Source organism: Cannabis sativa, chromosome 9, assembly GCF_029168945.1.
Source record: "Cannabis sativa cultivar Pink pepper isolate KNU-18-1 chromosome 9, ASM2916894v1, whole genome shotgun sequence".
Lineage (NCBI taxonomy): Eukaryota > Viridiplantae > Streptophyta > Magnoliopsida > Rosales > Cannabaceae > Cannabis > Cannabis sativa.
The window spans coordinates 4,150,560-4,174,826 of record NC_083609.1 but is presented as its reverse complement, the minus strand read 5'-3'; the positions used below and the strand labels follow the sequence as shown (position 1 = coordinate 4,174,826).

The 24,267-nt window shown below is 36.3% G+C and overlaps 1 protein-coding gene and 1 non-coding gene across 2 annotated transcripts; one reads left to right on the top strand and one right to left on the bottom strand.

Moving 5' to 3' along the window:
* Positions 1-218: 218 nt before the first annotated feature.
* On the top strand, positions 219-325 carry LOC115721509 (small nucleolar RNA R71). Its single transcript, XR_004012528.2, has one exon. It is a non-coding gene; the product is annotated as a small nucleolar RNA R71 (small nucleolar RNA).
* A 10,778-nt stretch (positions 326-11,103) lies between these two features.
* On the bottom strand, positions 11,104-12,111 carry LOC115722703 (mitogen-activated protein kinase kinase 9-like). Its single transcript, XM_061104088.1, has one exon. It carries the CDS (start codon positions 12,096-12,098, stop codon positions 11,112-11,114), a length of 987 nt encoding a protein of 328 aa, XP_060960071.1. The 5' UTR covers positions 12,099-12,111; the 3' UTR covers positions 11,104-11,111.
* Positions 12,112-24,267: the final 12,156 nt, after the last annotated feature.

Below are 24,267 nucleotides of genomic sequence, written 5' to 3'. Positions count from 1 at the left end.
CTGTTATTGCATCTACCTCAAGGACCCCCGCCACTTTTCTACTTGTTGGAGCTCTAGTGTTGGACCATTGGTAGTTGTTACTTGCAATGGTCTCCAAAATCTCAAATGCTTCATTGTAAGACTTCGACAAAATAGCACCATTGGCCGATGCATCTAACACCATTCGAGAAGCTGCATTCAAGCCATTATAAAAAGTCTCCATCTGAATACAATGTGGAATGCCATGATGTGGACACTTTCGCAAAAGTTCCTTAAACCTCTCCCACGCATCACTTGTGGACTCATCTTCAAGTTGCTGAAAAGACATGATCTCACTTCTGAATTTTGCATTTCTAGTAGGAGGAAAGTATTTCCTCAGAAACTTCTCAGCAAGGTCATTCCAATTGGTCACAGAATCAGGCGGCAAAGTGTTGAGCCATGATCTAGCTCGGTCTCGTAGTGAGAATGGGAATAGCTTCAACCTTAACACCTCTTCACTCACTCCTTGGATCTTGAAAGAATCACTCACCTCCAAAAATGAACGGAGATGGAGGTGAGGATCCTCAGTTGGCATCCCGCTGAATTGCCCCACGGTTTGGAGCATTTGAAACATCACTGGCTTGAGCTCAAACTGCGGTGCTTGTATTTCAGGCCTCACAATGCCTGGATTGAGCTCATTAAACATGGGGGCTGCATACTCTCGTATAGCCCTTGCTCGATCATCTGCCAATATGATGGGATTAACTATTTGTGGAGCAACCCCATCGTCATCAAAATTTTCAGCCATGATGTCTCGGCCCTTAGCCTTTTGAACCCTTCTTCTTCTTCGGAATGTACGTTCAATCTCGGGGTCAATAGGAGCAAGTTCAAAGTCTTCTTGTTGGTTCATACACTATAGATACCTGAGATTTCAAAGAAACACCAACAAGATTAAAAGCACAAAAATTCTTAGAATGTCAATTAGTTGATAAAACAAAATTTAGAACTTAAAGTCCCCGGCAACGGCGCCAAAAACTTGTTGTGAAAATTATATTGCTTTATAATTGCGCAAGTGTACACAATCACAAACAAGTAATACAATGATAAGTAAATCAAAGTTCGTCTCCACAGGGACTTTTTACTAAATAATGTTAAATCAACTAAAAGTAATTCCAAGAATTTCAAATAAAAATAAAATAAAGTAACACATTAATTCATGAGAAAAATTTGTAGCCTTGATTCTAAACTTGAGAACTAATTTTTTTTAAGCTAAATAAACTAAAAATAAGAAACTAAAAGTGATTAAAATGGTGGTAATTTCAGATTTGGAAATTAGACTTGGGTGATTAATTTCCACTTGTATGTCCCAGTTGATACAGCAATGACACAGCAATGACTCAGCAATCCTGGGAAAGTTAACAGATTTCAAAAAAAACAGCAAGCTTTTTCCAAAACTTGCAATAAACCATTCACAATCTCACAATGCATTCCTACATCAGTTTAGATCACAAATAGCCCAATAAAGCATCAAATCCTTAGTTATACATGGTAGCAAAATATTCCTATTTCACTACTAATTAATACCTAAAAGAAAAGGTAAAAAATCATGCATCAATTAGAAGGGTTCAACTAGGTCTTACTTTTCCAAGTAAGATCTAGCTTGCTAAATGTTAAAAATGGCCAAAAATTAACATTCATTCAACATTTCATCACAACTAATTGAACTAAGCCAAGATTACTTCATCATTGCAAAATCAAAACACTAGTCCATACAAGGGTTCATAACCACCCAAATCTCAAAAAGTTTAGTGCATAGCTGAAATTAAAAACTCAAAACTAGAAGACATATTGTTCATGGAGTTAAAGAGACTTTGAAGAGAAGAAAATGATACAAACGAAGTAGAGAGCAAGGGAAATGAGTGATGAGCTCAAATCCTTTCTTTGAATGTTGTCTTCTTCTCCTTCTTCTCAATCTTCTTCTTCTATCCTTGTACTCTTTCTTTTTCCTCTGTACTTTTTCTATCCTTGCTGCTGTATTTCGTACTGGTTCAAAGTGCAGCCACCTACTCCTCTAATCATCCCCTCTTTTTCTTTTTGCACCCCAATTAGGGTACCAAAGTTTACCCTAATTGGAAATCCCAATCATCACCCACTTGTCCTTCATTTTCCACATGTTCGTTGAGTCAATAGCCAAATTCTGCCACCTCAGCTCGTTTTTCTTTTCATTAAAGCCAGCTGGGCTATCTGCCAAAATAAACTTACTGGGCTGACAAATTGCTACGCGATGAATGCTACAGCAATGCCAGTCAGCAATAATCATTTTCCTGCTCCTTTTTCTCCTTGTCCCAAACATTTTCAAATACCTATTCTTGTATTTTTTCTGCTTAAAACACATAAAAACAATAACATAAGTCTATTTAACACTTACTGACACACACACTTCCATTTATTACAAAGACACAACAAACTAGACACAATTACACAATATAAACATTAATTGATCCACCATTCACATTAAATTCAAGCTTAAAGATATGAAATTAACTCTAAATCTTAGAGTTATCAGCTGTCATGGAGGTTGGTAAGTCTTTCTCTTCCAGTAAGGCTGCTTGAAGGCCTTGCTGAACTAACATGGCCCTCATCTTCACACGCCATAGGCCAAAATCATTCTTTCCAGAAAACTTCTCGAGATCGTACTTTGCAGTCCCCATTTTCTTGGTTGTTCACTGAATTTCTTGAACAAGAATCAAGACAATCCTCTTCGAACTTCCTTCTCCAATGCTCTGATACCACTTGTTATGCAAAGCCTTGCATGAATCTCTCTCAAACTCTCAAGATGAACTCACAAGGTGATTGGCCGGTTGGCCATTGAACACAAGAACAGTTTTAGTAAATTGAATTGTATTGATTTGAGTGTGTATGAATGTTACAACAATGAATTAGCACTAGTTAGACATTTATATACATGTCTTAGAGAAACTAGGAGTTAGTTATTAACTAACTTACCTAACATACCGAACTAGAGCCTACTAACTTGACACGTGTACAATAGGTAACTAACCAACTAACATTTCACATTATAGTCAATGAAATGATTACTATTCTTTGATCATTCTTTTTGTTCTATTAATAGTTTGGAGGTTGATATAAAGTGAAGCAGTGTCTTGTAACTATAATAGCCTGGAAGTAGAGCGCCCAGTCATGACAATTGGTGATGAATCTGAGATTACTGGGAACGTGAGGCATGAGGTTCGTGTTTAAACTTTAATTTAAAATTCTGCTTTAGACAACTTCTTCAGACACTATCCCAAAATTCCTCAGGCTTGGTTAAAGAGAAGATTGCTAATGGGCCAATCAAGTACGAGAGATTTGATATTCGGGATTGTAAGGTTGAATAAATTCAATCTATTTGGAAAAGTTATTATCACTTAGGTCAAATTTTGCCTACTCTTTTGTGCTCCTTATTTGTAATGATTCAAAAGAATGTTCTTGGAAACCCTTGTCTGAGGCTGAAAAAATAATTGATGAATAAGTTACATGGCTCTCGACGAGATGTAATTAGATATGAGGTTTGGGAATTTCTCTTTCTTGTCTTGCTTTCGCCATGACAAACTGCAAGGTCTGACTTGCTTGAGAGAGAAGAGTTTGTATCATATCATTTAAGTTTTTTTGTTGAATTTCAAGTGACTTATGCAAAGACTATAGCTTTAATTTTCTCTCTTTTAATTCTCCTTTGTTTGGTAAACATATGAACTTACTCATAGCAATGTAATATCCATCACCTAAAACTATTTGCAATAAATAATTGAGAGACACTCAACCAGGACAAAATGATGCAATAACATATAAATCTCTCTAAAAGAAATCAACAACTTGTGACATATATATAGCTGACTTAGAAACTAGGTAGAAAATTCTCATCTATATTTATTTTTGTAGGAACATGGCAAGTTTGTCCACAATGTTACTGGTAAACTTCAAAAAATAGGCAATCCAAATGACGATATAGAAAGAATGAAAAACGTGAAGAACTAATTACTACCATGTTTCATTTTTTTTTTTTAATTTCCTATCAAAAGACTACTATGTTTTCTTTTCTTGAAATCTTAAAGTATTTCCTTTATTCAAAATACTTTTATATAAAACACTATACGTGCAAACGCACATAAATTTAATCTAGTATATATTAATAATGTCTACTTCAAACACACCAAACAACACATCATATTCATATATTCTCATCTCCCCCCTCACTGCTGGAATGATCAACAAACTGCTTCCAATTAATTAATACTAGATACCTACTCAACTCTCCTATATATATACTACTCTATTATAATTCTTTTGTATGTAAAACAAAGGCTTCTTCTTACTTTTTTTTTTCATTTGGACCATATATATAATATATCTTTATATATTAAAAGTGTCTATCTAACGGCAATTCTTGGTTTAACGATTCTTGGTTTAACGATTCCTTTTTTATTTAGCCTTACACGATTAACTTAACAGACTGTTAACGTTAAACATTAACAAATAAATAAACCCAATAATTAAACCTAAAAAATTAAACAATCTTTTTTTAAATTAAAAAAATATCTTACCCACATATCTCTCTAACAACCATTTTTGAAATTTTTTTACACGGCTAAATTCAAATTTCAAAAAATAAACCTAATAATTAAACCAAAAAAATTAAATAATATTTACAGTTAACTTACATATCTCTCTAACAAACTACAATTTTTGAAAATTTTTTACACTGCTTCATTCAAATTTCAAAAAATAAACTCAATAATTAAACCCAAAAAAAATTAAACAATCTTTACGATTAACCCATTCATCACCAAGCAAACACAACAAAAGCCTCTCTCTCTCAATTTCACCTACTGAAACAGAATGCAATCATCAGTTGTTAATTCTCAGTTGTTAATTCTCATTGCTTTTGGTAAAATTTACACCTTTAATACTTCTTTGTTACTTTTGTTGTGCTATTTTGAGTGAAGGTGGCTTTATAATGAGCAGATGAAATTTTAATACTTCTTTGTTACTTTATAATCGAGACTTTGAGAATTGAGGGTTCCTTCTTAGTCTAATTTACACACGCTTTGCTTATTCTTAATTTTGTAATATTTATTTTTCCAGGTCAAAGATGTTCTTGCTGCTATTATTTTAAGAACTGGAACAAATGCAACATATATTATAACCTTATTATTATTGTTTCCAATATGTTTTTACTAGACATAAAGTTTAATTTAAATTTATTATTCAAATCTTTCTAAATTAAATATTATTTATTTTTGATTCATTTATTTTCTTCCGAACTCATAATATAATACTTAATATAAAACATAACATACGTGCATTGCACGTAACAATATACTAGTATATATATATTTATAGACAAAATGAATAACAACAAAATAGGCACAAAAATGCATGCATGCATGAATATTATTGAATGAGCCCACGTGGGAAGATTAACATACCTCTTTACATATATATGTGTATTAATTACAATAATTATAATGTATATTTATTTATTATGAGGATTAGCATTTTTAATGGGACAAGTTAATTGGTTTTCTTCTAATTATCAATTTACAATATGATTTATTAATTAAAAATATTCACCAGCTTCCTATATTTGGGTTGAAGAAGTGATCACCTTGGCATAACACTCGGCTCACTCATGGTTGTTTTCTCACCTCCCCTACTTGTTTTCAAAAATAGATATGAAATAATTTTATTTAGTATACTTTATAGTAATATTTAAAATAATTATGATTTCGATAATATACCAATTAGTTACTTTTCATAAAATGATCAACTTTAGATAAAAGTAATTCTTGTAGATAATATTCAATTTTTAATAGTTATTTTAAAACTATATATTTATTTTTAGTTTATATATATTATATTGATTAAGATGTATTTTTATGTTATATTTTTTTTCTACTGTGTAACAATATTTATGTTACGTTTTATACTATTTAAGAATGAATGTTAACTATACGATTTAAAAAAAAAATGATAAAATAGTAACTACACTACAAGAAAGAGTACCTTTTATTCCACTATTTTAGTTAACAAAAATTTAGGATAAAAGATATATTGAGACTTTTTATCCCTCTTTTAGATTTGGAGCCTTAAATAACAAAAAAAAAATTTAGACAAGGGCCCTGTTTTGTACGTTAAAAAAATATCAAAGGTAAAAAAAATAAATTCAAGCTTCGATTTTTATGGGTTAGCCAAACGGGGATTAAGGTGTTTAGAAAAATATTTTATCCCGGTTATTAGTTAAAAACTAGGATAAAAAGGTTTATTGTGAAATCCTTTTATCTGGGATAAAAAATATTTCCCTAAAAACACTTTCATCTCGTCAAATCACATATATATCTCTGCTATAACCTCGATAGAACCCTTCCAAACCCAGAAACCCTCGCCCAACAAACCCATGTGAGCCTCCATCGCCCATACCAAAATCGCCCAAACCCAACTGATCAAACGGTTACCAGATGAATCAATGATTTACATTTACCAGAATTATTCTAATCAATCTAAGGTAAACTTTGTTTCTTTATTATTTTTCCTTATTTTGCATTTTTTTCACCATTTTTTTTTCTAGGTTCAAGAAAATTTAAAACCTAATTTTTTTTTTTGTTAATAATGTCTTCTATTTTAGGGATTATTTATTATGCATCATTTTTTTTACCTTTCTAGTTCTTAAAGATTCAATTTTTATAATATATGAATGAGTTATTGATAGAATTTTTTATGAAATGGTAGAAATTTTTACTGTGACAAAAATAAACATTTATATATATAGTTTGAAATTTTTGAGTTTTAGTAATTTTAATAGTCTTGACAATGGAATGGTAATTGAAATAGCTAGTAATGTAATGTAATGAGTTATATAATTTTAGTTAGAAACTTATTTTAATACTTAGTAAGAAATATTCATGAACTAAAATTATTAATTAGGTGTTTAGTTCATTGTAATGTAATAGAAATAGTAATAGGAATAGTAATGTAATTTAATAAGAATATATAGTAAATAATGTGTAATTATATAAGTATGTAGTCACTAGTTATATATTTATTAGTTACTTGTTACTATTCTCACTTAATTCTAATTTAAACTTTTTTTGAATTGCATTTAATATTGTAGGTTGTGGATTGTTATTAGAAAATAAATCAAATATATCGGTGATCATTGATTGCTAGCTAAAGGTACATTATTGACCACTAATTATAAAGCTATTAGAGGAGTTTGATTAATATGCTAGATATTCATCTGTATTGAAGTAGGTTCTGCGATATAAATGTACTGCGGTTGGATGGGTGGTGTTACGAAATTTTGTAAACAGTACGCAAGTGCACGTAATCAAGTAGTAAACTCACACAGATCGACGAGGTCAAACCACAGGAAATTAGATTTAGTACCACTAGATTAAATTTATGATTCTATTTGGTAAATCAATAGTCTTTATGATTAAAAATTGAACAAGAAGCTAAAATCACTACTACAAAATTCATTATTCACGTCTGTTTTTAAGTGACACTTAAAGAATTTACGTCAGTTTTATAAACCGACGTATATACCGTAGTCGCAAATAGTTTTTATTAGCGTCATTTTTCAAACGACGCAAAAAACAATTTTCGACATTTATAAACCGACGCTAAATAATTTCTTTTCTATTTTATTTTCTGCGTCAGTTAAAAAATGACGCTAAATGTTTCATGGCATTTTAAAACTGTCACAAAAAACTTATTCCGTCGGTTTAAAAATGTCATATCTATTACAAAAATAGTTTTTTTTTTTTACCTATTGCGTCACTTATATATAAAATGAAGCACACATATGAGTAAGGGAAAATTGCAAATTTTTCATGCAATTTTCCCCACCTGCATTATCAAATTTTAGAATAACTCTATATAATAGTAAATACATAATACAAAAAAAATTAAAATAATATTTTTAAAACTTATATTAAATTAGTAATCGATTCTATTAACAAGTCACACAATACCGAAATTGTTAATAAAATCGATTCTAAAACTTAAATTCCATGTATATCGTAAACTAAATATAAACTAATTATTTAGCTAGGCATGCTTGTTTATATTTAGGTTGTAGTTATGGTAGGGGGTTTGTCCCTATGGATTTGCAAGCTATTGTTTTACCTGATTTGCGTTAATCAAATTACCATTTCTTCAAAAAAAATAAAAAGTGTTATGATTATTGTTTTAACTTAATTTAGTTGTTGTCTAAGCAAGATTAAATGGGATAATTACACCACATACTGAAATTTCTAACTTTTTTACTTTGGGTGGAATTTTTTTCAAAACTACTGTGTTTTTTTTTTTCAAAAACACTGTGTAAGTTTTATACTGTGTATTGTGTTAAATTTTCATTGTTGTTCTACTGTTGTTTTTTAGTTATTCCACTGTTGTTTTTAGTTGTTCTGTTTTGTATTCCACAGTTGTTTTGTAAAAATTTCAGTATTTTTGTAAGTTTCCTAAATTAACTTGTTATTAATGCTAAAATAATTTTAATTTATTTATTTGTATTAGTTGCAATGATCTATTATATGTCTTCATGATCATAATCTAGCGATGCTGGGGAAGCAAGGATGGTGTCTGTTAACTAATGAGTCTTCGTTGGTTGGGCGTGTTTTCAAAGCTAGATATTACCGTCAAGGTTCTTTCTTATATGCTAGTATTGGAAATAATCCTAGTTATGTTTGGCGGAATATTTCTAAGAGTCAATCTTTGATTCAGACGGGTGTTAGGTGGAGTGTAGCAAGTGTGGACTTGGTGGATGTTTTGAATCAATTGTGGTTGATGGATAAAGAAAATCCTTATGTTTCCTCTTCGCATCATGCTTTGATTGATGCTAAAGTTTCTCAACTAATGATTCCGAATGCAAGGCAGTGGGATGAAGATGTTCTTCATGACCTGTTTTCTGAGCATGACAGAAAATTGATTCGGGCGGTTGTGATTAGTTCATCCATGGAATTTGATACTCGATACTGGTCTTTTGAAGCCTCAGGTCATTACACTGTTAAGAGTGCTTGTAAGAGGCTTCAAGTAGTTAATGGAAGGTGGACTAGTGGAAATAATTCTAGGTTGTGGAGGAAGTTGTGGAACTTGAAAATACCAGAAAAAGTCTCTGTGTTTCTCTGGCGTGCTTGTCGTAATAATCTGCCAACTCATGTTAATTTGAAGGTGAAACATGTTACTGCCCTTGTGATATGCCCATTCTGTCAGCTAAGTGATGAAACTGTTGAGCATTTATTCGTTGAATGCTCTTTTGCTCGACTGTGTTGGCAGCAATTTAACACCAGCCTTTCTATTGCTGCTGGTGTGAAATTTGTTGACTGGTTTTCTAATATATCCAACACTCTGACATCTTTTTCTTTGGGAGGTGTGGCTGTGATTTGCTGCGCAGTTTGGAAGGCGAGAAACGAGGTTGTTTGGAGGAGTAAAAGGCTGGTTCCAGCAGTTGTAGTGCAGTTTGCATTAGCTTACTTTGATCAATGGAAAAGTGCGAAAACTCAACATGTTGAGAGTGATATGCATGCTGGTGCTGTCATTTATCCACATTGGGAACCTCCAAGTTTGAATACAATTAAAATCAATGTGGATGCTTCGGTTTATGCTGAGAAGAGGTTTGGGTTCGGTTGGTTGGCTAGAGACTATGAGGGTTGTGTTCTTTTTGCTACTGCTATGGAGCAGTAGTTTCATGTGGATCCTGCTATGGCCAAAGCAATTGGGCTCAAAGAAGTCCTAAGTTGGTTGAAAACCAACGATTTTCCTCAAGTTGTGATTGAGTCCGATTATCAAGTGCTTGTCAATGCTATTTTGAACAAAGTAACTATGTATTCCCCGTTTGGTTTACTTGTTGCTGATTGTATTTCTCTCATCAATGATTTAAGGAATATTTCTCTCGTCTTTGTTAAACGATCTGCGAACAAGGCCGCCAATTATTTAGTTAGGCATGCTTGTTTATATTTAGGTTGTAGTTATGGTAGGGGGCTTGTCCCTACGGATTTGCAAGCTATTATTTTACCTGATTTGCGTTAATACCATTTCTTCAAAAAAAAAAAAAAAGTGTTTTGATTATTGTTTTAACTTAATTTAGTGGCTGTCTAAGCAAGATTAAATGGGATAATTACACCACATACTGAAATTTCTAACTTTTTTACTTTTATACTGTGGGATGAAATTTTTTTCAAAAATATTGTGCTTTTTTCAAAAACACTGTGTAAGTTTTATACTGTGTACTGTGTTAAATTTTCATTGTTGTTTTTTAGTTATTCCACTGTTGTTTTTAGTTATTCTGTTTTGTGTTCTACTGTTGTTTTATAAAAATTTCAGTATTTTTGTAAGTTTTCCAAATTGGCTTGTTATTAATGTTAAAATAATTTTAATTTATTTATTTGTATTATTGCAATGATCTATTATATGTCTTCACGCTTTTACCTTTTACTTTCATATCTAAAGTATATTATTATTCTTTTATTAAGATTATTGTATTTTAAGATCATTCACATCAAATTTCTATTTTATTTTAAATACATTATAAAGATTTTATTTTCCCTATCAACCTGAATGAAAAATATTACAGAAGCTTTAAAAATTTTTCTATATATAGATAAAATAAGAAGCTAGTGAAAGTAGTATAACACTAAATTATTTTCAAATCCTAAAATTTAACTAGCGAAATTAATGAGCTAATAAAACTAATCAATAAAATGTTAACTATCTATTTATATCAAATTATTCTCAAACCCTTATTAATTACAATTTTATCAACAACAATGGAAGCTAGTACAAACATATTTTGCTCCATTCCTAAATTCCTAAAACAAAATAATAATGCTTTAGTACATGCATTATATGAAAGTTACTACTTACAAAAATGAAATTTTTTTTGAGGGTATACAAAAATGAAATTATATATATGAAAAATCATAACAAAAAAAATTCTATACAATATGAATCAGTTAATCCCTTTCGTTAATGTTAGATCCCAATTAAAATGTACTCATTAATCTGAATTCCACCAACTATTTTTACAACTACAATATTAAAAAAAAAAATAGCATGAATTTTCTGGTATGATTCTCTCCAGTCAGTTCAGGTCAGATTTATGGTTCTTTGATTGGAGAATCTTTACAGAGAAACGGGTGAGACAACAACTTCGACGCAGACCACCTTTTACTTGATTCCTTTTGCAAACAACAGTCAATGAAGTTCCTAAACTCATCCGAAACGCCTTTCGGCAAACTTGGCAGCTCACTGAAACATATAACGCACATCAAAGTAGGCCAATTAGGTGTCTGACCTGGCGGAAGTAGTGGAAATTGACCCATATAAAGCTCCATTAGAGTGACACCCAAACTCCAAATATCTCCAGCGTAACCGTCGTAATTTTCGCCATAAGTCAGCGAATCCAACCTCTCCGGACTCATGTAAGCACACGTTCCAACGAAAGAATTGCAAGTATCCAAAGTACGGCCGAGGATTTTGCTTACCCCGAAATCGGCAATCTTAACTTCCATTTTTGAATTCACTAAGAGATTGGCTGGTTTGATATCAAGATGAACAATTTTGTGGGAGTGAAGGTAGTGAAGACCGTTGAGGACTTTCTTTGCTATGTCAGCAACTTTGGATTCAGAGAAAGCTCCTTCCGATTTGAGAACATTCTCTAAGGTTCCTGAATCCATATACTCCATGACTATACCAAACTCTCCCGATGGATTTTGGAAGATGCTGTGGCATTTGACCACGTGAGGTGAGTCCGTACGGCGGAGGATCTCCATCTCGGTGTCGAGCTGGGAGCGGAAATTTGAATTGGACTTGTCGTTGATGATTTTCAAAGCGTAGATTTCTGAGGTTTCCTTGTGGCGGACTTTGTAGACTGTTCCGCCATTGCCGCTTCCGAGAACTTGAATCTTGTCGAGATCGGCGGCTGAGATAGGCGCGGAGGAAGATGACCAGTTGAATTGGGTGGCGGCAGCAGTACTGGAAGTGGGAGGTAGTGGGAGAGAGATGCGAGGTGGCCGAGCATGGGAGAGTTTCGTTAAGGGAAGCTGGAGATTGAGATGAGGACGTCCTCTTCGTACGACAGGCATGTTTTATATATTTATATATATATATATATATATATATATATATATATAGGGTTTGTTTTGGATTGTTTTGAAGGTGGAATTGGGGTTGACTGAGTGAGTGAGTGAGTTGAGTGTGAGTGAATGGGTTTTGGGGTTTACAACAATGATCAGAGCTAATTAAAGTTTAAGTTGATAATAATTAATAGGAATAGTGAATAGGTTTTGGGGTTTATATATATATATAGGGATTAGGGCGGGTGGGACCATTCGAAATTCTTAATTTTCCAGCTGATATAGGAAATATTTATGTTTATGTCCTATTACTATTAGAAATTTAGAATTACTTATTATATATGAACTAAACTACGTCGTTTAATTATCTCTAACAATACGTACGTACAAATAGTAAATTTACTTTCTTGATATTATTACATCTTCTTGAATTTCAAAATAATATATCTTTATTTGAGATAAAAAAAAAAAGAATTAGTAATAGAATATTAGGATATATATATTTATAGGACCGACTCAACCAACTTTAAATTATCCTATATACTACTATAGCTACTAGAATAGTAGAAGTACTTACGTGAGTGAGAAGCTATAATTAAATATCTCATGCATTATCATTAATTTCATTTTCACTTAATTAATTATTTCAAAACAAAAACCACCTTCCTATATATTATTTGCATCAAATAATCACAATTTATTAATTAATTTAATGGCCCCTATAATTCTACTATGATCAAACAGCTGGGAGATCAAGCTGTAGAGGTTCACCAACCCGGCCATGCATCCACCACCGGCCCTTACTTTCCGGCCACTGTTATCAGATGAAGGTGAATTAAGGAGAATTATTATAATAAGATGATGAGTATGAAAGTGATGAACCCATTGGAGATGGAGATGAGGTGTTCCAATTCTAAACTAGCTAGTACGTAGTAGAGATTGATGATGATGATGATGAAGATAAGCCATTATATATATAATAACTCCTTTTTTGGTAATTCCACCACAATTATACCAATTTAAGTGCTCACTCACACAAACTTGATGCATGATACATTAATATATAATAGTGGTGTGGGATCAGGGTCAAATTTCAAAGGTTTTACCTTTTTCTTTCCGTACTTATATCTTTATATATTAAAAGTGTCTATTTAACGGCAATTCTTGGTTTAACGTTTTAATATTTTTCTCCGTTAACTTTAACACTTCTCCATTAACTTTAACACTTACGCCACTATACATTAATCTTAAGGGAAATAAAATTACGGAAACAATCTTTTTAAACGATTATTTGTTCAAGATCGTGTTTACTGAAGAATTAGGCGTTGAAAAATCCAACAATCTTTGTGAAGACTTCAAATTACTTCAAAAAAATTCGGGTAAAATCTGCTTCGACGATGATGATTTTGCAAAGAGAAATCGATTCTTTTGATTCTCAGGTAAGGGTTTCAATATTCAAATTTTATTTTGTAATTTGCTTTAAATTGTGATAGGCAGTTCTCTGCTAGGGTTTTCTTTTGGCTATGATATGATGGGTTTTAGGCTGAAAAAAAGTACGGTAAGACCATCTTTCTCTTCGGATTGTTTCCTCGAGTTTCATTTGACTGTGAAATTAAATTATACATATATATTTGTTCAACTTCCAGGAAGGAGGAAGTAATTTGGAGGCAACCATAGAGCAATATCTGAATATGGAGAAGCAGAGAGCAATATGACAGAGAAATTGCTCAATATTGTTAGAATCCAAAATCCTCAAACTATCTTTTTTGAAAAGGTAGGTGCTGATATGTGTTTTATAATTTTGGGCCTTCAATATCGTTAAATGGTTTTCTCTTATAGATTGGTTGGTCTTTTAAATGGAAGATTTTAGATATCCTTGGATGGACCTAATCAGTATGTTCTTTCAATTATTGTCTTTTCAATTTCTTTTAACTAAACAGTTTTCTATGTGATTTTATAGTCAATTTAGTCTTCATTTTGTTTATTTTTTTTAATAGCTTTTCAGGCATGTTGCAATCATCAATTTAATATTTCTACACAACCTTCTATGGCCTATTTCAATATATGTCGTTTTATAAATATACAGTGTGAATAGAATCAAAAGCAATATAAGTATATTGTGAATCTTCTACTACAGGAACAGAATTCTAAATTCACGGATCGGATGATTCTTGTAACGTCCCCGCTTCAAGCCTCCATTGGGTCCTTACACCCACGGAATGAATGGCTCTTATACACAAGTACGCCACTCTGGCTGCTTCCTGGATTGATGACTAGCCCTACAGACCAACACGAGTGTTTCCAGCGTGCTTTGTCCTCACTCGCACGCTTCCTGGGAAAACTTCCCAGGAGGTCACCCATCCTTAAATTACTCCAGGCCAAGCACGCTTAACTGTGGAGTTCTTTCGTGATGGGCTACCGAAAAACAAGATGCACCTTGTTGATATAGGTAGTACCAATCAATCCATTTAAGCTCTCTTTAACTGTGTAGTCCCATACCTACACAGTCTCAGAATCATCCCACTTGACCTTCCCCAGGCGGTGTGGGATTGCACAGCTTACCCGGTGTTTCCCTTTACGGATCACGGGACTACTGACTGTCACAATCACCCCCCCTTACAGGGTCCGACGTCCTCGTCGACCACACTTCCGGCTGGGTCAAGGCTCTGATACCATTTGTAACGTCCCCGCTTCAAGCCTCCATTGGGTCCTTACACCCACGGAATGAATGGCTCTTATACACGAGTACGCCACTCTGGCTGCTTCCTGGATTGATGACTAGCCCTACAGACCAACACGAGTGTTTCCAGCGTGCTTTGTCCTCACTCGCACGCTTCCTGGGAAAACTTCCCAGGAGGTCACCCATCCTTAAATTACTCCAGGCCAAGCACGCTTAACTGTGGAGTTCTTTCGTGATGGGCTACCGAAAAACAAGATGCACCTTGTTGATATAGGTAGTACCAATCAATCCATTTAAGCTCTCTTTAACTGTGTAGTCCCATACCTACACAGTCTCAGAATCATCCCACTTGACCTTCCCCAGGCGGTGTGGGATTGCACAGCTTACCCGGTGTTTCCCTTTACGGATCACGGGACTACTGACTGTCACAATTCTAATATCTAATAATAGTATTAAGCGTGTATATCATAGAGTTGGAATCTCACACTCTCTTTCTATCCTTCCTTGGCAGCAAAATAAACCAGTGGACTACAGGGGAAAATGGCATAATTGGATGCCAGAGTAAGGAGAAGGTATGTTCTTTTTTCAATAAGAGAACTTAATCAGAGGACATTTATTATTAATTATTGATGATGGGGTTCTTCATTTCATTCATCTTAGTTCAAAATTTCAATTAATCAGATATCATTTTTGACAAGGCAGCAAAAGTGTTGACAATTTTATTTTTGTTGGTTTGTCAGATCAAATTTCATGCTGAGAGATTACTTAAAAAATGAGATATTCACATTAATAGAATACAGTACTCTATACATATACTACTATTACTATTCAATATTTTAAATTCAAAAAGATTCTTTGGTGTGGGCTACAGTCTACACTTGGCTCTTCAAAAAGAGGTTAGGTCATGTTCAACTTTTAACCACCGGTCATTCTTTCATCGACCACACTTAAAATGATATTTATTATTCTTTCTCTTTTGCATTGAATTTTCCAATTCTCACTTGCTGTTTTCCTTTTAGTTGTTCGCTTAAACTTTGCACTTTGCAGCTCACCCTATCCATAAATGTTGTATTTTAATTTTTAGGCCTAAAGTGCGGTACTTATGTTTATAGTCAGTGAAATTATTACATTAATCTTTTTTCTTTCTTATTGTTCTATTGGATGTTCATATGAAGTGTCGCACTTCTGTTTATAGTCAATGAAATGATTATTATTCTTTGATCATTCTTTTTGTTCTATTAATAGTTTGGAGGTTGATATAAAGTGAAGCAGTGTCTTGTAACTATAATAGCCTGGAAGTAGAGCGCCCAGTCATGACAATTGGTGATGAATCTGAGATTACTGGGAACGTGAGGCATGAGGTTCGTGTTTAAACTTTAATTTAAAATTCTGCTTTAGACAACCTCTTCAGACACTATCCCAAAATTCCTCAGGCTTGGTTAAAGAGAAGATTGCTAATGGGCCAATCCAGTACGAGAGATTTGATATTCGGGATTGCAAGGTTGAATAAATTCAATCTATTTGGAAAAGTTATTATCACTTAGGTCAAATTTTGCCTACTCTTTTGTGCTCCTTATTTGTAATGATTCAAAAGAATGTTCTTGGAAACCCTTGTCTGAGGCTGAAAAAATAATTGATGAATAAGTTGCATGGCTCTCGACGAGATGTAATTAGATATGAGGTTTGGGAATTTCTCTTTCTTGTCTTGCTTTCGCCATGACAAACCTTGCTTGAGAGAGAAGAGTTTGTATCATATCATTTAAGTTTTTTTTGTTGAATTTCAAGTGACTTATGCAAAGATTATAGCTTTAATTTTCTCTCTTTTAATCCTCCTTTGTTTGGTAAACATATGAACTTAACTTCCATTACTCATAGCAATGTAATATCCATCACCTAAAACTATTTGCAATAAATAATTGAGAGACACTCAACCAAGACAAAATGATGCAATAACATATAAATCTCTCTAAAAGAAATCAACAACTTGTGACATATATATAGCTGACTTAGAAACTAGGTAGAAAATTCTCATCTATATTTATTTTTGTAGGAACATGGCAAGTTTGTCCACAATGTTACTGGTAAACTTCAAAAAATAAACAATCCAAATGACGATATAGAAAGAATGAAAAACGTGAAGAACTAATTACTACCATGTTTCATTTTTTTTAATTTCCTATCAAAAGACTACTATGTTTTCTTTTCTTGAAATCTTAAAGTATTTCCTTTATTCAAAATACTTTTACATAAAACACTATAGGTGTAAACGCACATAAATTTAATCTAGTATATAGTAATAATGTCTACTTCAAACACACCAAACAACACATCATATTCATATATTCTCATCTCCCCCCTCACTGTTGGAATGATTTCCAATTAATTAATACTAGCTACCTACTCAACTCTCCTATATATATATTTTTTTTTTTTTTTTTTGGTGAATGGTTACAACAGACCAAACAAAGACCCAACACCAAACCCCCTCGTCAGTGAACAACCAAAGACAAAACAGGGGAAAGGAACAACAAAAGCAGAACAACAAACAACAAACAACAAACAAAACACCACACTAGAGAACAACACAGGAAAGAAAACAACCGAACTAACTTAAAACATGACCATCTGCAATGCATTGCTGCAGGAAATCATCAAAAGTGGCCAAATCAAGAACACCAAAATTGTTGTACCGATTTGCCCAATGAGCCGCCGAGTGGGCCACACAGTTGCAGGTTCTGGGAATCCATTGGACTTCCCAGAGGTTGAGACTGCGAGAAAGGATGAAGAAATTAGCAACCTTATCTTGAATGTTGAATTGCAGCTTGTTGGTTTCCATCGGGTTGCTGCGTATGGCGTTGACAGCATCAAGGGAATCCGATTGAAACACCACGTTCCTGTAGCCGAAACTAACAGCCGCAGCAGTACCTTCGTGGATCGCAGCAATCTCCCCAGACAAGGGGTCACAGTTGGTTACACGGAAGGTGACAACATTGAGAATAGTCCCCGAGGCATCTCTGAATACAGCTGCACCTGCGGAATGATATCGGCCAATGGCAACATCCGAATTGCATGTCACCCAGCCCTCAGGAGGAGGATTCCAACAAGTTTGCTCTACAGCTCGGGAAACACGGGAAGGAACAAGTTCATGAAGCCGCAAGTTGATGAGATTTATGATGACTTTGACTGGGGTTGATCTCCCTTCATGAATGATGCTATTACGCTCCTTCCAAATGCTATCAAAGATGATAGCAGCACCTCCCAAGAATTGATTAAGATCAAGATTGGCTGGTCTATTATCGGAATGTTGGAACCACTCTAGCCACTCCTCCCACGAGCTAGCTGAGGTACTAGTGGTTCGCAAGCTCCACAAGCAACCGAACCAAACTGCCTTCGCAAAATGGCATTCCCAAAATAGGTGAAGACTACTCTCGGTTGAGCAGGAGCAGATAGGACATTGTACATCTGTTAAGGGTATGGACATTCCGAGTCTTTCCCTTGTTGGAAGGCAATTGGATAGAATTCGCCACCAAAGCATTTTAAGCCTATTGTGGATTTTAGACCCCCAAAGAAGTCGCCATTTCCTATCTCCTTCCACCCCACTGTCAATATTCTTTAGGAGTTTATATGCTGAGCTAACAGAGAAGTTTCCACTTGGTTCAGGGAGCCAGAGCCATGAGTCATTGGTTAGTACTCGTGGAAGGTTGATATTGAGTATTCTTCTTGCATCTTCTTCCCTAAACCATTGTCTAACCATGTCCTCGTTCCATTGGCCATCCGTGATGAAGTTACTCACTAGACTCACACCGCCCGCGGACTCAACACGAGGAGGCGGTTGGCGAGTTTCCCCCGGAACCCAAGGGTCGAACCAAATGGATGTTGAGTTTCCATTGCCAATTTTCCTGCAAATGCCCCGTTGAAGTTCATCTCGCATCCGTAAGATTGCTTTCCATAAGATAGAATCGGATGCCTTGGTCTCCATTTGAAGGAAGTTTTGGTTTCTCGAGTATTTGTCTCTCATAAGCTGGCGCCAAAGGCTATCTTCATCCGTTAAGAATTTCCAAGCCCATTTCAGAAGGAAGGCTTTATTCATTGCTTCCGTGGTACGAAACCCGAGCCCCCCAGCAGTCTTCGGTTTGCACAGACGCTCCCAAGCGAGAGTGTGAAGCTTCCTTTTCTCCTCCGTATCGCCCCACCAGAAGTCCCTCAGAAGTTTATCAATTTTGGAAGCTGTTGAAACGGGGATAACATCCGAAGAGGCAACATAATTCGATAAACTTGATCCCACAGATTTGATGAGACAAGTCTTCCCCGCGGTTGATAAAAGTTTGACCTTCCATCCCTGAATCCTTTTGAGGACCCGTTCCACTAAGTGTTGAGTGTCTTCCGATCGCTTGACAGATCTAAACAAGGGGAGACCCAGGTAAGAGGCCCTGCTGTTCATACGTTTCATCCCCAAAGTTTCTGCAATAGCATGGGCTTTTCTACTTGAAACTCCCTTTGAGAAGAACACCGAGGACTTTGGGTAGCTGATCGATTGCCCAGAGAATTGGCAGTAGGAATTTAAACACTCTAGCAACGTTCTTGCCTCTCGGACTGAAGCCTCCCCAAAAAGGATGATATCATCCGCAAACATCAAATGGGTGATTGGAGTACCGTTACGAGCCAGCTTGAACCCTTTGAGAAGACCATGGTTTTCTTTACTTAAGAGGAGGCGAGAGAGTGCCTCGGCTGCCATAATATAAAGGGACGGCGAGAGCGGGTCTCCTTGTCTTAGCCCCCTCTCGGGATGGAACTTGCCCACCGTCGTACCATTAAGGAGAAGCTTGATTTCATCCACCGATATACAAGCTTTGACCCAGTTAGTGAAGATATTACTAAAGCCGAGTTGGAGTAGCACAGAGATGACGAAGTTCCAATCCAGTTTATCGTAAGCCTTCTCTAAATCTAACTTGATGAGCATGAAGCCACGCTTACCTCGCCTCTTACCCATTGAGTGGACGATTTCTCGAGCTATCATGGTGTTCTCTGCGATGTGCCGGCCCTTAACAAACGCCGCTTGGTTGGGAGATACGATTCTTGGAAGCAGGTATCGTATCCTTGAGGCTAGGATCTTCGAAATTATCTTGTACGCCACATTACAAAGGGCAATAGGGCGGTAGTCATTGACGGTGGTTGGCGAGTCCTTCTTCGGAACTAGCACCAAGGAAGTATCATTAATGAAGCTAGGCAATTCCAAGTGAGTAAAGAAGTGAATAACCATCTCAATGAGGTCATCCTTTACCGTGTCCCAGTGGTGGATATAGAAACTTGGCGGTAGACCGTCGGGCCCCGGGGCCTTGTCTTTACCCATGTCATTTATGGCTGCCATAACCTCCTCTCCCTTCGGGATAGCATTGAGGAGAACATTGTCATGGTCCAAGATCATTTTATCAAATAGGCCTTCAACCAGAGGAGTAGTGCCGCTTGGGCATTTGCTAAAGATATCTTTGAATTTGGTAAGGAAACAGTGAGCAATCTGGTCTTGATCTCGAAGCCAAGCCCCATCCGCGGACTCCTTAATACATTGGATATAGTTCCTCCTCCTTCGAATTATAGTGGAGGCCATGAAGAATTTTGAGCATCTATCCCCCTCTTGAAGCCATTGCACCCTGGATTTCTGTTTCCAATGGATCTCCTCTCTTAAAAGTACTTCCGAAAGGTGGTTCTTAGCTTTGTCAATCTCTACAAAGTTATCTGGGTTCTTGCTCTCTGCCTTCTCAAGAATGAGTTTTGCTTGCTGAATTTGATGAGAGAGCAATCGAAATTGAGTTCTGTTCCACGTCTGTAGCTTTTTACATGTAGCGATGACTTTCTTGTGAAAATTAAGCATGGGATTGACATGGCGTCTCGCTTGCCAAGCTTCCTTCACCACCCATAAAGAACGAGGATCCCGAGCCCACATATTTTCATATTTAAACTGGCGGCCCTTACTCTTAATCCCCCCGGTGGTATCCATGAGAAGCGGTCTGTGATCCGATTCGATGGCCGCAAGGTGGTTGACGATGGCATTAGGGAATAAGATTCGCCACTCAGGAGAAGCAAGACCCCGATCTAGTCTAGCTCGCTTCATGCCCCCATTCCCATTGGAGTTACTGCCACCCTTGACCCAAGTAAAGCGAGGGCCTTGGAAGCCGAGGTCAATTAAACCCACTCTGTGAACCATGCGGCGAAAGTCGAAGGCATATCTGGAGGTGTTGCCGCGGTAATTAAAACATTCACTATCACTTAGAGTGCCGTTCATATCTCCCAACAAGAGAATCGGACTTTGAGCGTTTAGAACACAATCTCCCAACTGAGCCCAGAATTGTTCCTTATCAACACAATGAGGAGGGCCATATAAGCCCCATAAAAGCCACGGAATTCCTGGAGGGTCAGAGGTAATTTCAGCATTAATTAGGTACTTAGAGGAGGATTGAACATTACACATTACTCCTTTCATCCAGCACATTCCTAGGCCCCCCGCCTGCCCAGTGGGAGGGAAATAATGTTGATCCATAAAGTGGAGTTTGGAACAGATTCTCATAAACCTTACTATTGACAAACGAACTTCAGAAAGAATTAACAAGTCGGGATTATGGTGACGCACTAAATGCGTTAGTTGCCGAACTGTCGCAGTGTTCCCGAGCCCACGACAGTTCCAAGCTAGGACCTTCATGGCGACCTTGGAGACTTTTCCGGGCAAGTCTCCATAGCCCCAAAATGAAAATCCCGTCCATTGTTCACCGCCGAGTCCTTTGGGCTTTCTTCAATTTCAGTTATAGTACAGCTAGAACCTTGTCTCCCAGGTTTATCAACAACGACAAAATGATTATCAAGATTTACCTGGAGTTCGAAGTCCCTTCCATCCCAGTGACGAGCCGAATTGAACTTGCCACTCAATCTCGAATCGGCCTTTTTTCCTCTCTTGAATGGTGTCGAAGTGGCGGCCAAGGGAGAATGCGATTTCGGGGGTCTCCCCCTTCTTTTGCGACTGCCCAGATCACCATGGCTTGACTGAACCTTTCCTTTTCCCCGCCCTTTCTTGGTTGGAGACTTCAAATCTTCCTTGAGACCAGGTGAAAAACTCCCTTCGTTTAGAACTACTTCCAAGTTTAACGCCTGGGTTGTATTTGCAGTATAAGAGCCAATGTCATCTGTTTGGACTTGCCCAGTAGACTCCGTCTCAGTGGAGATGTTCACTTTAGGTGGAGTGGGAAGTGGGTTGGGCTGAGACAAAGGTCCAATTACTATGCCATCAGAAGCTTTCCTCTTTCTAGGCCCATTTAAGTGTTCTTGGACTCTAAAGTCCTCTATATCAACAATTGGATTGAAGAGGGTGGGCTCTCTAAAGAACTTGTCCACGGTTAGAGCTCCCATAAACAGTTCACGGGCTTTGGGCTCGGCCCAGCACTCCTTAGAAGGCCATTGCAAAACTTGGGCTTGGGTCCCCAAAATAGAGCCCCCGTAGAGATTAGGGGGGACCATTTGATTAGTTATGGGAGCTTTAGGGCCCATATGCATAGAAGTGGTCCCAGCCTCTGATGTATTGGTCTGGTTTAAGGACTCCATTGGGTTAACAGTTAAATGACCTTCGACCTCTTGAGCTGTGGTCTTCACCAAAGAGGGAATATCCTCTGTCGTACTACATACCAGAACAGAGGAACGCTCGTTCGATGTCTCTTGGTCTCCAGAAGAGCATGCTTTCTTGTTGGCCATAGCAGTTGCGTACTTCTCAGCTGCCTCCTGCAATTCTTGGATAGAAACGCATTTTGAATTGTTCCCAAAAGGGGCAAACTCCCCAATACCTGGTAGATAAACCAGGGGGAGTTGGGTAATAACCAGTTCGGACTGATTATCGCCGGGGAGACTATCATCATCGGTGACTATCCTTTTTTTGCTCGGCAGCTGTCTTCTACATTCCCTTATCTCGTCATTCTCGCCATTTCGGATTGATTTCTGCACTTTCATCTGGTTTCTAAGAGTGGGATCCCTACAAAGTGACTTTTGGAGAACCCAGTCTTGAAACCACTTAGCCAGAGGCGAAGTGAATGTAGACTTCTCGGCTGCATCACTCTTAAGCCAGATTCCGAACATGGGATAGAAGTTGCCTAAGACATCCTTGATGATTGTTGGGGGTTTAAAGCATGAGCTTTGATCATGTGTTAATAAGCCACACTTGAAGCAAACCTTAGGGAGACGTTCGTATTTGTATTGCAGCCATAAGTCTTTAAGACGTTGGCGCTTAAGGAAGAATCCAGAGAATATCGGTTTATTCAAGTCGATAGTAGCTCTGAACCGGAGTGTACTCATTCCTATGGCGTCTTCAATGCCAGATGGGAGTTCGTATACAGGGGAGGCCTTGGAGGCCAATTCCTTCAGATTGGACAGGTTCCAATAGAAGGGAGGTATACTCTCAATGTGAACCCAAATAGGTGTTTTATCGAACTTAACCTCTGCTGGGGAGAGCCAAGTAGGCCACGGCATAATGACTAATAAGGAGCCACAGACGAACCATGGTCTGCGCGCAAGAACATTCATGGCATCTTCCCTTCTTGCAAACGTAAATTGGATGATTCCGTCCTCAATCTCCTTCCATTTCCACCCTTTGATAGCGTTCCACGAGAGCTTGAGAGACCCTTGGATGGCAGCCTTCCCCAATCGATTTCGGCTGATGATCTTTCCTAGCAGAACCTGATTTGCTTCTTGTGGTTCATCCACTTCTCCAGGATTGAGTGCAAACGTGATGTCGTCTTGTGCAATCTGAACTGAATCTTCAAAGAGGTCGCAAAACTTAGAAGGTTCCATTATGGAACAGGAAGTTTCAATGCAGTAACCGTGGGTAACTGATAAGAAAATCAATAAGAAGAGCAAATCTCTTTTCCCTCACTGGGGTAAGCTCCTACAGAGCATTTCACAGAGAAGAGCAAATCAATAAGACGGACTGCATTTTTAACTCTCCTATATATATACTACTCTATTATAATTCTTTTGTATGTAAAACAAAGGCTTCTTCTTACTTTTTCTTTCATTTGGACCATATATATAATATACTAGGTGAATGTACGTGTCGAGTCACGTAGTGCTAGTTTCATTTAAGATTTTGGTCTTTTTAAGATTGTGAATGTATTTTATTTTTAAAGATTACAAATTTTTTGTTTGAAAAAATTAAATATTTATATTTGAAATATTATTTAATAATATATTAAAAATAATATTAGTGTAATTATAAAATTGTAAATAAACTTATTATTGGAGTAGTAGATTATTCTATTTAGTTCTTTTTTTAACATAGCATTGTAATGTAAGTTTATATCTATAAATATTCTGTAAAGTGTTAATATTATATGAACATCTCTATTTATAAAGCTAAAAAGTGGGTCAATGACAGAAGTGGTATATCTGCAATCACACAAAGATAGAAGTGGTATTTCTGCTTCTTATGCTTATCCAGAGAAAACATTAGATAACGTTAGGTTAACT

Bases quoted from the DNA above. Each gene is read 5' to 3' on its own strand.
- LOC115722703 (XM_061104088.1), bottom strand. From the start codon at position 12,098: ATGCCTGTCGTACGAAGAGGACGTCCTCATCTCAATCTCCAGCTTCCC.